This window comes from Nothoprocta perdicaria, unplaced genomic scaffold (assembly GCF_003342845.1).
Source record: "Nothoprocta perdicaria isolate Ctin4 unplaced genomic scaffold, notPer1 scaffold_372, whole genome shotgun sequence".
Classification (NCBI taxonomy): Eukaryota; Metazoa; Chordata; class Aves; order Tinamiformes; family Tinamidae; genus Nothoprocta; species Nothoprocta perdicaria.
In genome coordinates, this window is record NW_020455613.1 from 296,535 (window position 1) to 307,347 (window position 10,813).

Below are 10,813 nucleotides of genomic sequence, written 5' to 3' on the forward strand. Positions count from 1 at the left end.
CCCGTCGCGGGCCCCACGCCACGCGCGCCGGGACCGGGGGCGCCGAGCGCGCACGTGCGCGGGGCGGGACCGCGGGGAAGCGGCCCCGGAAACACCCGGTGCCCGGCGGGGAGAGGAGGCGGCGGCAGGGCCGGGCAGGGCTCGGGCAGCTCCCCGGCTCTGCCCAGCGCCTGCTCCGGGCCAGCGGGGCAGCAGCCCTGGCCGACGCACGATGCCCGTGGGCATCGGAACTGCAGGGCAGGGTCTGTGTGGAGAGATGGGCACCGCAGCCCGCGCCGAGGGCTGTGGGCATGGCAGGGGGATCACGGCGGTGCCGCACAGGGCGGGCAGGACCCGCGGGTGCTGCAGGCTCCAGCTCACTACCCGCTGCCGGCAGCCGCGGTCAGGGAAGTGCAGGGAGGGCCGGGGGCTGCCCGGCCCCTGGCAGCGCACGGGGGGCGACCGCCTAGTGCCCCATTCTGTGCAAGATGCAGCCGGGGTGTCCGTGCGCTGGGATCTGTTTGCCCTGCGGGATTGGCGCCGCTTCCCCGGCATTCCCGGCAGCAACGTTCCCAGCTCAGCTCCAAGGCCAGCGCGTTTCTGCGCGTGGTAGCTGCAGTGCTGGGTTAATACTTGTTGCTTGACAACCTGCTGAAGTGGTCTGGGAAGTGTTTTGCTGCTGGAAGACGGGAATATATCACCATTTGCTCGATAGGAAGCACAGTGTTGATTTAGTGTTGGCCTGTACTGCTATTCCCGCTGCTGTCCAGCCCTGGGCTCGGGCAGCTCCCGGGATTTTGTCTGCTCTTGTTGCAGTAAAACCATTTTTTGAGCTCTCCCCAGCTCTCTGCCCACGGCAGCTGGGGCCGTGATGCCTCTTATCAAACGTTCGCATTTCCTAACGGCCAGGGCCTCGTCCTGCTATCGGCTTTCCCTTCTTTCATTGCTGTAAATTTTTATTGCCTCCCGAAACCACTCCTTGCTGGGAGGGTTTCTAACCCAGGGCCTTTCCCATGGACGTGGGAACGTCCCTTACATTTTATGGAGGGGGAATGTCATTTTTAGCCAGCTCCCAGTTACTGTTCCTCCCTGTGGGTCGGGCCCGCGGAGCTGGGTGCTCCCTGTGCTCCACGCTGAGCCCGTCCTCGTGCCACCATTCCCGGAGTGACCCCGGGTAGAGGCCGCGGGAGGGGGAGCAGCAGCTTCCCGCATGGATCCGTGCCGCGTTGGCCGGGCACGGAGGGCAGCGCCGTAACCGGATCCGCGCCCGGGCCCTGGCCGAAGGATGCGGCGTCTCAGCCCCGCGCTGGCGTCTCCCCCAGCCAAGTGCATGACCTGCCTGTTTGCGCCGCGCCAGGGCTAAATCGGGCTGCAGGCGAGGGCGCTGGGTGCTGCTGGGGCCGCTGAGCTCCCCGCGTGTCACTGCTGCCCAGACCCCCCTGCGTTGTCGCCCCTGAAACGCTGCAGCTGCCCCAGCTGGGGCAAAACACCGGCTTTTCGCAGGGCCGTCGCTCCGCTGCCCCTTCTATATTCACCTGCGCTGGCCGCGGGCGCTGGCGCAGGTGCCAGGGAGGGGTGCCGGGGTGCCGGGGAGGTCGCGGCGCCGCCGCCGCGCGCTCGGGCCGCCCGCCCCACGGCGCCGTGTCGCCCGCCGCAGGTGCAGCCATGGCCGTGTGGATCCAGGCGCAGCAGCTGCAGGGCGAGGCGCTGCGGCAGATGCAGGCGCTCTACGGGCAGCACTTCCCCATCGAGGTGCGGCACTACCTCTCGCAGTGGATCGAGAGCCAGCCATGGTAGGCGAGCGGGCAGGGGGCCGCGGCGGGCGCGCGGCCGGGGCCGCCCTGACGCCACCTCCGCCCCGCCGCGCCAGGGACAGCATCGACCTCGACAACCCCCAGGAGAACGTGAAGGCGACGCAGCTGCTCGAGGGGCTCATCCAGGAGCTGCAGAAGAAGGCGGACCACCAAGTGGGCGAGGACGGCTTCCTGCTCAAGATCAAGCTGGGCCACTACGCCACGCAGCTGCAGGCGAGCGGGGCCCTGAGCCTGCCCTGTCGTCGCGTGCCCGCCGTGCCCGGCGGGGTGCAGCGGCCACGGCTCTGCCAGGCGCTCAGCGCTGCGCTCTGCCCTTGCAGAACACGTACGACCGCTGCCCCATGGAGCTGGTGCGCTGCATCCGCCACATCCTCTACCACGAGCAGCGGCTGGTGCGGGAGGCCAACAACGTGAGTGGGCAGTGTGGCGCTGGGGGAGCTGCAGGTCTCCCCAGGACCGTGGGACGGCGCGTGGAGGGGCCGCTGCGGGTCCCCGTGGTCCCCCTGCTCAGGGGTGGCCTCATGGGGCTGCGCGCTGAGTCCCCCGCGCCCCACGCAGAGCCCCTCGCCCGCCGGCTCCCTCGTGGACGCCATGTCCCAGAAGCACCTTCAGATCAACCAGACCTTCGAGGAGCTGCGGCTCATCACGCAGGACTCGGAGAACGAGCTCAAGAAGCTGCAGCAGACGCAGGAGTACTTCATCATCCAGTACCAGGAGAACATGCGGCTGCAAGGTGGGCAGCGGAGCGGGGCCGGGGGCCGCGCGGGGCCCCGCGGCCGCCGTCCCTGACGCCGCCGCGGCCCCGCAGCCCAGTTCTCGCAGCTCTCGCAGCTGGGCCCGCAGGAGCGGCTCTCGCGGGAGAGCACCCTGCAGCAGAAGAAGGCGTCGCTGGAGGCCTGGCTGCACCGCGAGGCGCAGACACTACAGCAGTACCGCGTGGTGGGTACCGCGCGGTGGGTGCCGCGCGGCGAGCAGGGGCCCCGGTGCCGCCCGCCCGCCCTCACAGCCGCCCGCCCGGCCCTCAGGAGCTGGCCGAGAAGCACCAGAAGACGCTGCAGCTGCTGCGCAAGCAGCAGACGACCATCCTGGACGACGAGCTCATCCAGTGGAAGCGGCGGCAGCAGCTGGCGGGCAACGGGGGTCCCGCCGAGGGCACCCTGGACGTGCTGCAGAGCTGGTGGGTGCGCGGCGCGGGGTAGGGGGGCGGCGCAGGCGCGGCGCTGAGCCCTGCGCTGCCCCAGGTGCGAGAAGCTGGCCGAGATCATCTGGCAGAACCGGCAGCAGATCCGGCGCGCCGAGCACCTGTGCCAGCAGCTGCCCATCCCGGGGCCCGTGGAGGAGATGCTCTCGGAGCTCAATGGCACCATCACGGACATCATCTCTGCGCTGGTGACCAGGTAGCGGCGGGGCTCCCGGTGGGGGGGTGCGGGGATGCCTGGCCACCCCTCACCCCCATGTATCCCCCCCGCCCGCCAGCACCTTCATCATCGAGAAGCAGCCCCCCCAGGTGCTGAAGACCCAGACTAAATTCGCGGCCACCGTGCGGCTTCTGGTGGGGGGGAAGCTGAACGTGCACATGAACCCCCCCCAGGTGAAGGCCACCATCATCAGCGAGCAGCAAGCCAAGGCCCTGCTCAAGAACGAGAGCACCCGCAAGTAATGGCCGGGGCTGTGCAGGGGATGGAGGGGCCGTGTGGGGCAGCCGGGGTGGGGAGCGGGGGGCTGCGCGGGCGCCCCTCACCCTGCGCCTTCCCGCCGCAGCGAGAGCAGCGGTGAGATCCTCAACAACTGCTGCGTGATGGAGTATCACCAGGCCACGGGCACGCTGAGCGCCCACTTCCGCAACATGGTGAGCGCTCCGGGCCCCCCGTGCGCCCTCCTGGCCCGCACCACGCGTCCCCCCGCCTCAGCCCGCCTGTCCCCGCAGTCCCTCAAGCGCATCAAGCGCTCGGACCGGCGCGGGGCCGAGTCGGTGACGGAGGAGAAGTTCACCATCCTCTTCGAGTCGCAGTTCAGCGTTGGCGGCAACGAGCTGGTCTTCCAGGTGAAGGTAAAGGCAGCGGGCGCTGCCCCCGGGGCGGGCGGCGCGGCGCGGCCGGCCCCGCTCAGCGCTGCTGCCCCGCGTGCCCGCAGACGCTGTCGCTGCCCGTGGTGGTCATCGTGCACGGGAGCCAGGACAACAACGCCACGGCCACCGTGCTGTGGGACAACGCCTTCTCCGAGATCGTGAGTGCCACCAGCTGGCCGGGGGGCCCTGGGGCCACCATGGAGCGCGGTGACGCAGGGTGTCCCCCCCGCCAGGACCGGGTGCCCTTCGTGGTGGCCGAGCGGGTGCCCTGGGAGAAGATGTGCGACACGCTGAACCTCAAGTTCATGGCGGAGGTGCAGACCACCAAGGGGCTCCTCAAGGAGCACTACTTCTTCCTGGCGCAGAAGATCTTCAACGACCACAGCGCCGGCCCCGAGGACTTCCAGAACCGCAGCGTCTCCTGGGCCCAGTTCAACAAGGTTTGGGGGGGCCCGGGGGACCCCGCGCAGCCCTGCACCTTCACGTCGCTGCCGGCCTCCTCTTCCTCCCTGCAGGAGATCCTGCCCGGCCGCGGCTTCACCTTCTGGCAGTGGTTCGACGGCGTCCTCGACCTCACCAAGAGGTGCCTCAAAAGCTACTGGTCGGACAGGTGGGTGCCGGGGGGCCGGGCGGGCGCCCCGGGTGCCAGTGCCCTCCTCGCCACGTGCCCGTCGCCGTCGCAGGCTCATCGTGGGCTTCATCAGCAAGCAGTACGTGTGCAAGGTGCTGAGCGCCGAGCCGCACGGCACCTTCCTGCTGCGCTTCAGCGACTCGGAGATCGGCGGCATCACCATCGCCTGGAAGTTCGACTCCCGTGAGTGCCCGCAGCCCGGCTGGACCTTTGGCTCCTGCCTCATGCCGTTTGGCCCTGACATGGTGCAAGGAGGGGGAAAACGCATGGAAAAGGCAGCGGGTTGGGGGGCTTCTGATTAACGCAGCCTCGCCGCGAGGCTCGAAGCGCCGCGGCCACCTTGGCTCTTGTCTTGCAGCCGAGCGCATGTTCTGGAACCTGATGCCCTTCACCACCAGGGACTTCTCCATCCGCTCCCTGGCCGACCGCCTCGGGGACCTCAGTTACCTCATCTACGTGTTCCCCGAGCGGCCCAAGGACGAGGTTTTCTCCAAGTACTACACGCCGGTTCTCTGTGAGTCCACGCCAGGTAGCGCTGCCCCCCGACCCCGCGCGTCCCGCGGCCCCCGGCCGGCTGTGCCAGCAGCCCCGGGGGCCCCAGCCAGGCAGGGACCCGGCCCCCCCCAGCCTCAGCGCCATCTCCTTCCCTCCAGCCAAAGCGGTGGACGGATACGTGAAGCCACAGATCAAGCAAGTGGTGCCCGAGTAAGTGGCCGGGCATCTCGCCCCACCGTTGCTCCCTGCAGCGTACGCGGGGTCGGGACTCCACGCGGCGCCCTGGGTGCCCCCAGCCCCGGGTGCCACTCACGGTCCCCTCGCGCCTCCAGGTTCGTCAGCGCCTCAGGCGACGTCTCCTCCGGCGGGGCCACCTACATGGACCAGGCGCCGTCGCCAGCCATGTGCTCCCAGCCCCATTACAACATGTACGCCCAAAAGTAGGTGCCGCTGCCGCCCCCCACCCGCCCCCCGGGGCCAGGCCGGGCCCCTGCGCCCCTCACGCGCCGCCTTCCCCCACAGCCCCGACGCGGTGCTGGACCCGGAGGGCGACTTCGACCTGGACGACACTGTGGACGTGGCGCGGCACGTGGAGGAGCTCCTGCGGCGCCCCATGGACACTCAGTGGATCCCGCATGCCCAGTCGTGACGGGCGCCCGGCCCCGGCGCCGGCCCCGCGCGGCCGCCGCCTTCTTTGTGTCTCTGTGCTGGCCCGGGGGGCAGCGGGTGGTTTCTTGTCCCCGGTTTGCTCTGTGCTGTCCCCTAACCGCAGGCTGGCACCGGCTCTTTGGTGTTTTCCCGTGTATAAAAGGCAGCGGATTTGTCGCATGGTTTTCCTGTATGTTCCTTTCCGAGAGCCCCGGCTTCGGCTTGCTGCTGCGGCCCCCCTGGGGGGCTCGGCGCGCGCCCCCCGCCCGCGGCCGCCCCTTCGCTTGTCGCCGCCGTGCCTGTACGTGTCCGCGGTGTTGATGTCCCCCGTGCCGCGGGGGGCCATGGGGACCCTCGTCCCGAGGCTCTGCTCCCCGGGAGGATACGGGAGACCCCCGGCTCTTGGTAGCCCCGCGTGTCCCTCCTGCCCTGGGGCAGCCCCACAGCGAGGGGCTGGGGGGGCCGGAGCCCGGGGTGAGCGCGGCTGGGATCAGGGGGGGCCACAGCGGCCCCTCTCCCCCCCCCTCCTGCGCAGCCCCTGCTCCCCGGCCCTCTTATTTTTTCTACCACAGAGTAAATAAAGCACCGACTATTTTTGTAACAGAAAAGCTCTGGGTTTCACGTGTGTCTTGGGGAGGGGGCAGCTCCCGGCTGCGGGATCCTCGTCCTTCCCCCAGGGCTGTGGAGGCCGCCCCCCCAGGACTCCCCTTCTCGTGGGCTGCAGGTGGCGCAGGGCCCCCCCGCCCCTCCCCGGCGTCCTGGGGGAAAAGCGGAGGAAAACGGGAAACCTGCGCCTTGTATCTCCGGGAGCCGCCGGGGAGCTTCGCTTTTACTCGCGGTCTCCGCTACTCGCGTGGCTCGGGAGGTGTTTTCCTGCGAGAAAGGGGCAGAGACCCCGGCCCCGCGATGGGAGCCGCGCTGCTCCGCTCCGCGCTTCGCACCCCGCGCGGCGGCGGCGGGGCCGGGCGGGCCCGGTCGCGCTCATTTCCCGTCATTTCTGCCGGAGGCGGAATATCCGGGGGGGCGGGCCCGGTGTCACCGTGGGCGCGCGGGCCGGGCCCGGGCTCGCGCAGCCGGCCGGGGGGCTCGGGGTCGCGCACGGGACCGGGGCGATGCAGGCGGCGCAGGGGCCCCGGGACCGCGCGCGGGGCCGGGCGCCCTCGGGGTGACCGTGGAGCTCGGGGTCGGTGCACAGGAGGGATCCAGTCGCGGTCCGTGTGCGGAGCGGGACAGTTCAGGGCGGGATTCGGTGCCCGGGCTCGGTGCACAGCGCAGGGTGGGTTGAGGGAAGGGCTCCACTGCTGGCCTACGGGCAGGGGGTCTAGTGCCAGGGTACGTACTCGGTACGGGACGGTGTGGGGGGTGCACAGGGATTCCGGTGGCGCCAGGGGACCTGCGGGAGCCGGGATTGCGATGCTGCCCATCGCCCCGGTGCTGTGCGCGGTCCTCGCGCTGTGCGTGGCCCTGGCGCTGTGCATGGTTGTGGCCATGACAGCGGTGCTGCCGGTGCCGCTGTGGCTGCGGCACTGGGTGGCCAGGGCCGTGCTGTGCCACGCCGGGAGCTGCCAGCGGCGGCGGCTGCAGCTGCGGAGCGCAGAGGTGCAGCCCGCGCAGGAGCGGCGGCTGCGGCGGCTGCTGCCCGCGGGGGCGGCTGCAGGTGAGCGCCGGGCGAGGAGGAACTGCGGGGCACAGGACGGGCAACTTGGCCAGGGCCCAGCTCTGCCCGCTCCGTCTGTCCCACAGGCTCAGACACTTTCCGGGAGAATTACCCGCTGGCACCAGGCAGCCCTGAAGAGGTGCCGGATGGGCAGAGGGTCCCTGTTCCGCACCTGCGCCCGTGGGCTCTGCTGTGGAGCTCCTGGGCGGCAGCCCCCCCACTACAGGTAGGGGTGTGGACGGGACGGGCAGGGCCTTTGGGGCGCCCAGTGCTGGGGTCTCCCTCGCTCCATCGCCTCCCGCGCAGGCAGCCCTGCTCTACCTGGACGTGCTCCGCAGCGCCTTCCCGCAGGCGCTGGCTCTGCGTGGCACGGCTTGGTTCTGCTGGGCCCCCGGCGGTGCCCGCAGTGCGGCGGGCTGGCCCCTGCCCACGCTGTACTGCACGCCGGGCGGGACGGGCGCCGTGCCCTCCCGCGCCGCCGCCCTGCGTCTGCAGCTGCTCGTGGCCCTACGGGAGCGCGGGCTGCGCGTGCTGGAGGCCGCGCTGCCCTCCGAGCTCTTCGACGCGCTGGCCGCTCTGCGCGCTGCCTGGCCCGCCCTGGCTGACGACCTGGAGCTGGGGTGGCTGAGCCCGTGTCCGGAGCTGCCCGTGGGCACCCAGCGCCAGCTGCAGGCGCTGCTGTCCCCCGACGCTGCGCGGGCGGCCGAGCTGCGGGCCGAGTGCGCCCGTGGCTTCGAGGGCATCGTGCGGCGCCTGTGGCCGCAGCTGCAGGTGGTGGTGGTGGGCACGGCGCATGGCGGGGAGCACCTCTACTGCGAGGCCCTGCGGCAGGGGGATTGCAAGGGGCTCCCCATCTACTGCCCCTTCTACCAGGTGAATGGAGGTGAGTGTCCCCGCAAGGTGAGTGTCTCCATGGGGGTGCATGTGGCCCTGCTTGTCCCGAGCCCCAAGTAGGGCATCTCTATGCGTCACTCCTGCGGGATTCTCCGAGTGCGTCAGGAGGCGCGGGCGAGTGCCAGTGCCCTGCTGAGCAGCGCCCCTGCCCACCCAGCTCTGCTAGGCATGAACCTCTGGCCAGAGGAGCCGAGTCCCCGCTTCCTGCTCTGCCCCGACTGGGCCTTCTGCGAGTTCCTGCCCTGCGCGGCCACGGAGCCGCCGCCGGTGCCCACCGCGCTGCTGGGGGAGCTCTGGGAGGGCCGCGAGTACGAGCTGGTCCTCACTGCCCGGCCCGGCCACTACAGGTGCACCCGGCCCCGCTGTGCGCGGACACTGCCCGTGCGCCCGCGATGCACGGTGACAATGACACCCTGGCCCCGCAGGCGCCGTGCCGGAGAGGTGCTGCGGGTGTCCGGCTTCCGCAGGCAGTGCCCCGTGGTGGAGCCCGTGCGCAGGGAGAGCCAGACGCTGAGCGTGCGGGGCGAGCGCGTGCCCGAGGAGCGCTTCCTGCAGAGCCTGCGCCGCGCCGTGGCCCTGTGGCCGGGCGCCCGCCTGGTCGACTACGTGTGCGCGGAGAGCGCGCTGCTGGGTGAGCACCCAGTGAGGGCCGCCGGGGTTGACAGTGCGGGCGCTGCGGCCCGGCACGCGCCTGACGCGCTCGTGGGGCCCCCAGGGGCCTCCTCGGGGGCCGGCGCCCCCCACTACGAGGTGTTCGTGGAGCTGCAGGGCCTGCGGGACCTGTCGGAGGAGCAGCGCTCCAAGGTACCCGCGGCGCGCGGGGTGGGTGCCGGCCGCCCGCGGCCACGCGGTGGCACTGCTGCCTGCCCACGCTGCTCGCAGGACACGCGGCCGCCCGGCTGCGCAGCGGCGGGGACGTGGCGGGGATGCCCATGGAGGGGCACAGGCAGGGATGCCCAGGGGGCAGTGGCGGGGATACCCGGGGTGGCAGCGCGCGGGCGGCCCCGCGGGCTGCAGGCGCCTCCCTCTCCCGCAGCTGGATCGCTGCCTGCAGCAGGATTTCCCCACCTATAAGTCCTTCCGCTTCAAGGGCAGCATCGGGACACTGCGGCTGCACCTGGTGGCACCAGGGGCCTTTGCCCGGCTGCGGGAGGCCGCCGGCTCCCCCCAGCCCATGCCCCGGCTGCTGCGGGACAGGCGGCTGCTCTCCGCCATCCAGAGCTCCGTCATCTCCTAGGGCAGCCCGGGACCCTGTGGCCCAAGCTGGCACCGTGGGCCTCCCTGGGGGGAGCCCCGAACCTGCCAGGCCGGGGCCAGGGCAGAGCTGGGCCCAGAGCGGGAGCAGCTGGTGCGGGAGCAGCCGCTAGTCTGGGCTCCAACGGGCTCCAGGGCGTTTCCACTGCCTTAGGAAACAATGAGTGCAGCAAGGGCTGTTTTTAATGTGTTTTTTTTTATAAAAAGAAGGAAATAGAGGAGGATTATCCCTCTGCAATAAATAAAGGGCTGTGCTCTGGGCTCGAGCGGTGTGTTTAATCCCCTTTAGGGACTTTGGTGATGACAGTCCCCTCCATGGAGAAGGTCCCAAGCTCGTGGCAGGTACCAGGGGCCGGTACAGGGGCACCTGTGGGTGTTTAACCCACTCAGTGCCTGACCCAGAGCCAGGCCGGGAGAGCCAGGTGAGCTGGGGCTTCTTCCCGCTCCTATGGGAAGAAAAGCCTGGAGCAAAAATCCTGCTGGAATCAGAGGGAGAAATGGTGTCTCCTGCTGGAGACAGAGCATGTGGAGTGTGTGGCCCAGCAAGGATGGAGCTGGGCGAGCTCTGATGGACCGCTGGGTATCGGAGTACACAGGGCTGACGGGGCAAGGTGTTGGGAAGGAGAGGAAAAGAGAGTCACCCTTGCACCTGCCTTGGGCCCCGTGGCCCGGGAGGGGCTCCTGGACCTGGCCCGGCCTCCCCGCCTTGCCATGTCCCTGTGATGCTGGGTGTCCCTGTCACCACCAGGTGAGTGATGCTGCCTGGGCTGCTGCCCGTCACCTGGGCCAGGGCGGGCCACGCTAGGCAGGGCCAGGGAACAGGCTAGGTCGGGTGCCAGGGTTTGGGTTCTGCCTCTGGGATGAGGGTTAGGATTAGGGGCTGGGTTTGGATGCCCGGGGGCAGGATGCAGGGGGAGGGCTGGGTTGGGTGCTGGGTTTGGATGCCCAGGGGCGGGATGCAGGGTGAGGGCTGGGTTGGGTGCTGGGTTTGGATGCCCAGGGGCGGGATGCAGAGTGAGGGCTGGGCTGGGTGCTGGGTTTGGATGCTCGAGGGCGGGATGCAGGGTGAGGGCTGGACTGGGTGCTGGATTTGGATGCCTGGGGGCGGGATGCAGGGTGAGGGCTGGGCTGGGTGCTGGGTTTGGATGCCCAGGGGCGGGATGCAGGGTGAGGGCTGGGTGCTGGGTTTGGATGCCCAGGGGCGGGATGCAGGGTGAGGGCTGGACTGGGTGCTGGGTTTGGATGCCCGGGGGGAGGATGCAGGGTGAGGGCTGGGCTGGGTGCCCGGCTGCAGGTGCACCCTCGGCCCGGTGCCCGGTGCAGCGGGGAGGCGCGGGCCTGCTGGGGGGTCCCGGGGAGCGGCGGCGGCGGCG

At 70.5% G+C, this 10,813-nt stretch overlaps 2 protein-coding genes across 4 annotated transcripts; both read left to right on the top strand.

The window, feature by feature from the left end:
- Nucleotides 1–1,644: 1,644 nt before the first annotated feature.
- LOC112951852 (signal transducer and activator of transcription 5B) lies at nt 1,645–5,669 on the top strand. Of its 3 annotated transcripts, none has more exons than XM_026044624.1 (18): nt 1,645–1,772; nt 1,850–2,006; nt 2,114–2,203; nt 2,352–2,526; nt 2,602–2,732; nt 2,819–2,970; nt 3,035–3,190; nt 3,270–3,449; nt 3,555–3,642; nt 3,721–3,843; nt 3,927–4,019; nt 4,095–4,301; nt 4,377–4,471; nt 4,545–4,675; nt 4,851–5,021; nt 5,146–5,197; nt 5,320–5,427; nt 5,510–5,669. In XM_026044624.1, the coding sequence occupies exons 1-18, from the start codon at nt 1,645–1,647 to the stop codon at nt 5,634–5,636; spliced, it is 2,364 nt and encodes a 787-aa protein (XP_025900409.1). In that variant the 3' UTR covers nt 5,637–5,669. The 3 variants fall into 3 exon arrangements, with proteins under 3 accessions (XP_025900409.1, XP_025900411.1, XP_025900410.1); XM_026044626.1 differs by having other exon boundaries at nt 4,851–5,006; XM_026044625.1 differs by having other exon boundaries at nt 3,721–3,837.
- A 1,379-nt stretch (nt 5,670–7,048) lies between these two features.
- On the top strand, nt 7,049–9,423 carry GHDC (GH3 domain containing). The gene is made up of 7 exons (XM_026044597.1): nt 7,049–7,292; nt 7,379–7,518; nt 7,599–8,175; nt 8,344–8,533; nt 8,612–8,817; nt 8,902–8,990; nt 9,223–9,423. The coding sequence occupies exons 1-7, from the start codon at nt 7,049–7,051 to the stop codon at nt 9,421–9,423; spliced, it is 1,647 nt and encodes a 548-aa protein (XP_025900382.1).
- Nucleotides 9,424–10,813: the final 1,390 nt, after the last annotated feature.

Excerpts from the sequence above, each read along its gene's own strand:
- LOC112951852 (XM_026044624.1), top strand. The coding sequence starts at position 1,645 with ATGGCCGTGTGGATCCAGGCGCAGCAGCTGCAGGGCGAGGCGCTGCGG. Across the intron at positions 2,733-2,818 it reads CACTACAGCAGTACCGCGTG|GAGCTGGCCGAGAAGCACCA; the intron begins GTGGGTACCGCG and ends CCCGGCCCTCAG. Across the intron at positions 5,428-5,509 it reads TACAACATGTACGCCCAAAA|CCCCGACGCGGTGCTGGACC; the intron begins GTAGGTGCCGCT and ends CTTCCCCCACAG.
- GHDC (XM_026044597.1), top strand. The coding sequence starts at position 7,049 with ATGCTGCCCATCGCCCCGGTGCTGTGCGCGGTCCTCGCGCTGTGCGTG. Across the intron at positions 8,176-8,343 it reads CTTCTACCAGGTGAATGGAG|CTCTGCTAGGCATGAACCTC; the intron begins GTGAGTGTCCCC and ends CTGCCCACCCAG. Across the intron at positions 8,818-8,901 it reads CGCGGAGAGCGCGCTGCTGG|GGGCCTCCTCGGGGGCCGGC; the intron begins GTGAGCACCCAG and ends TGGGGCCCCCAG.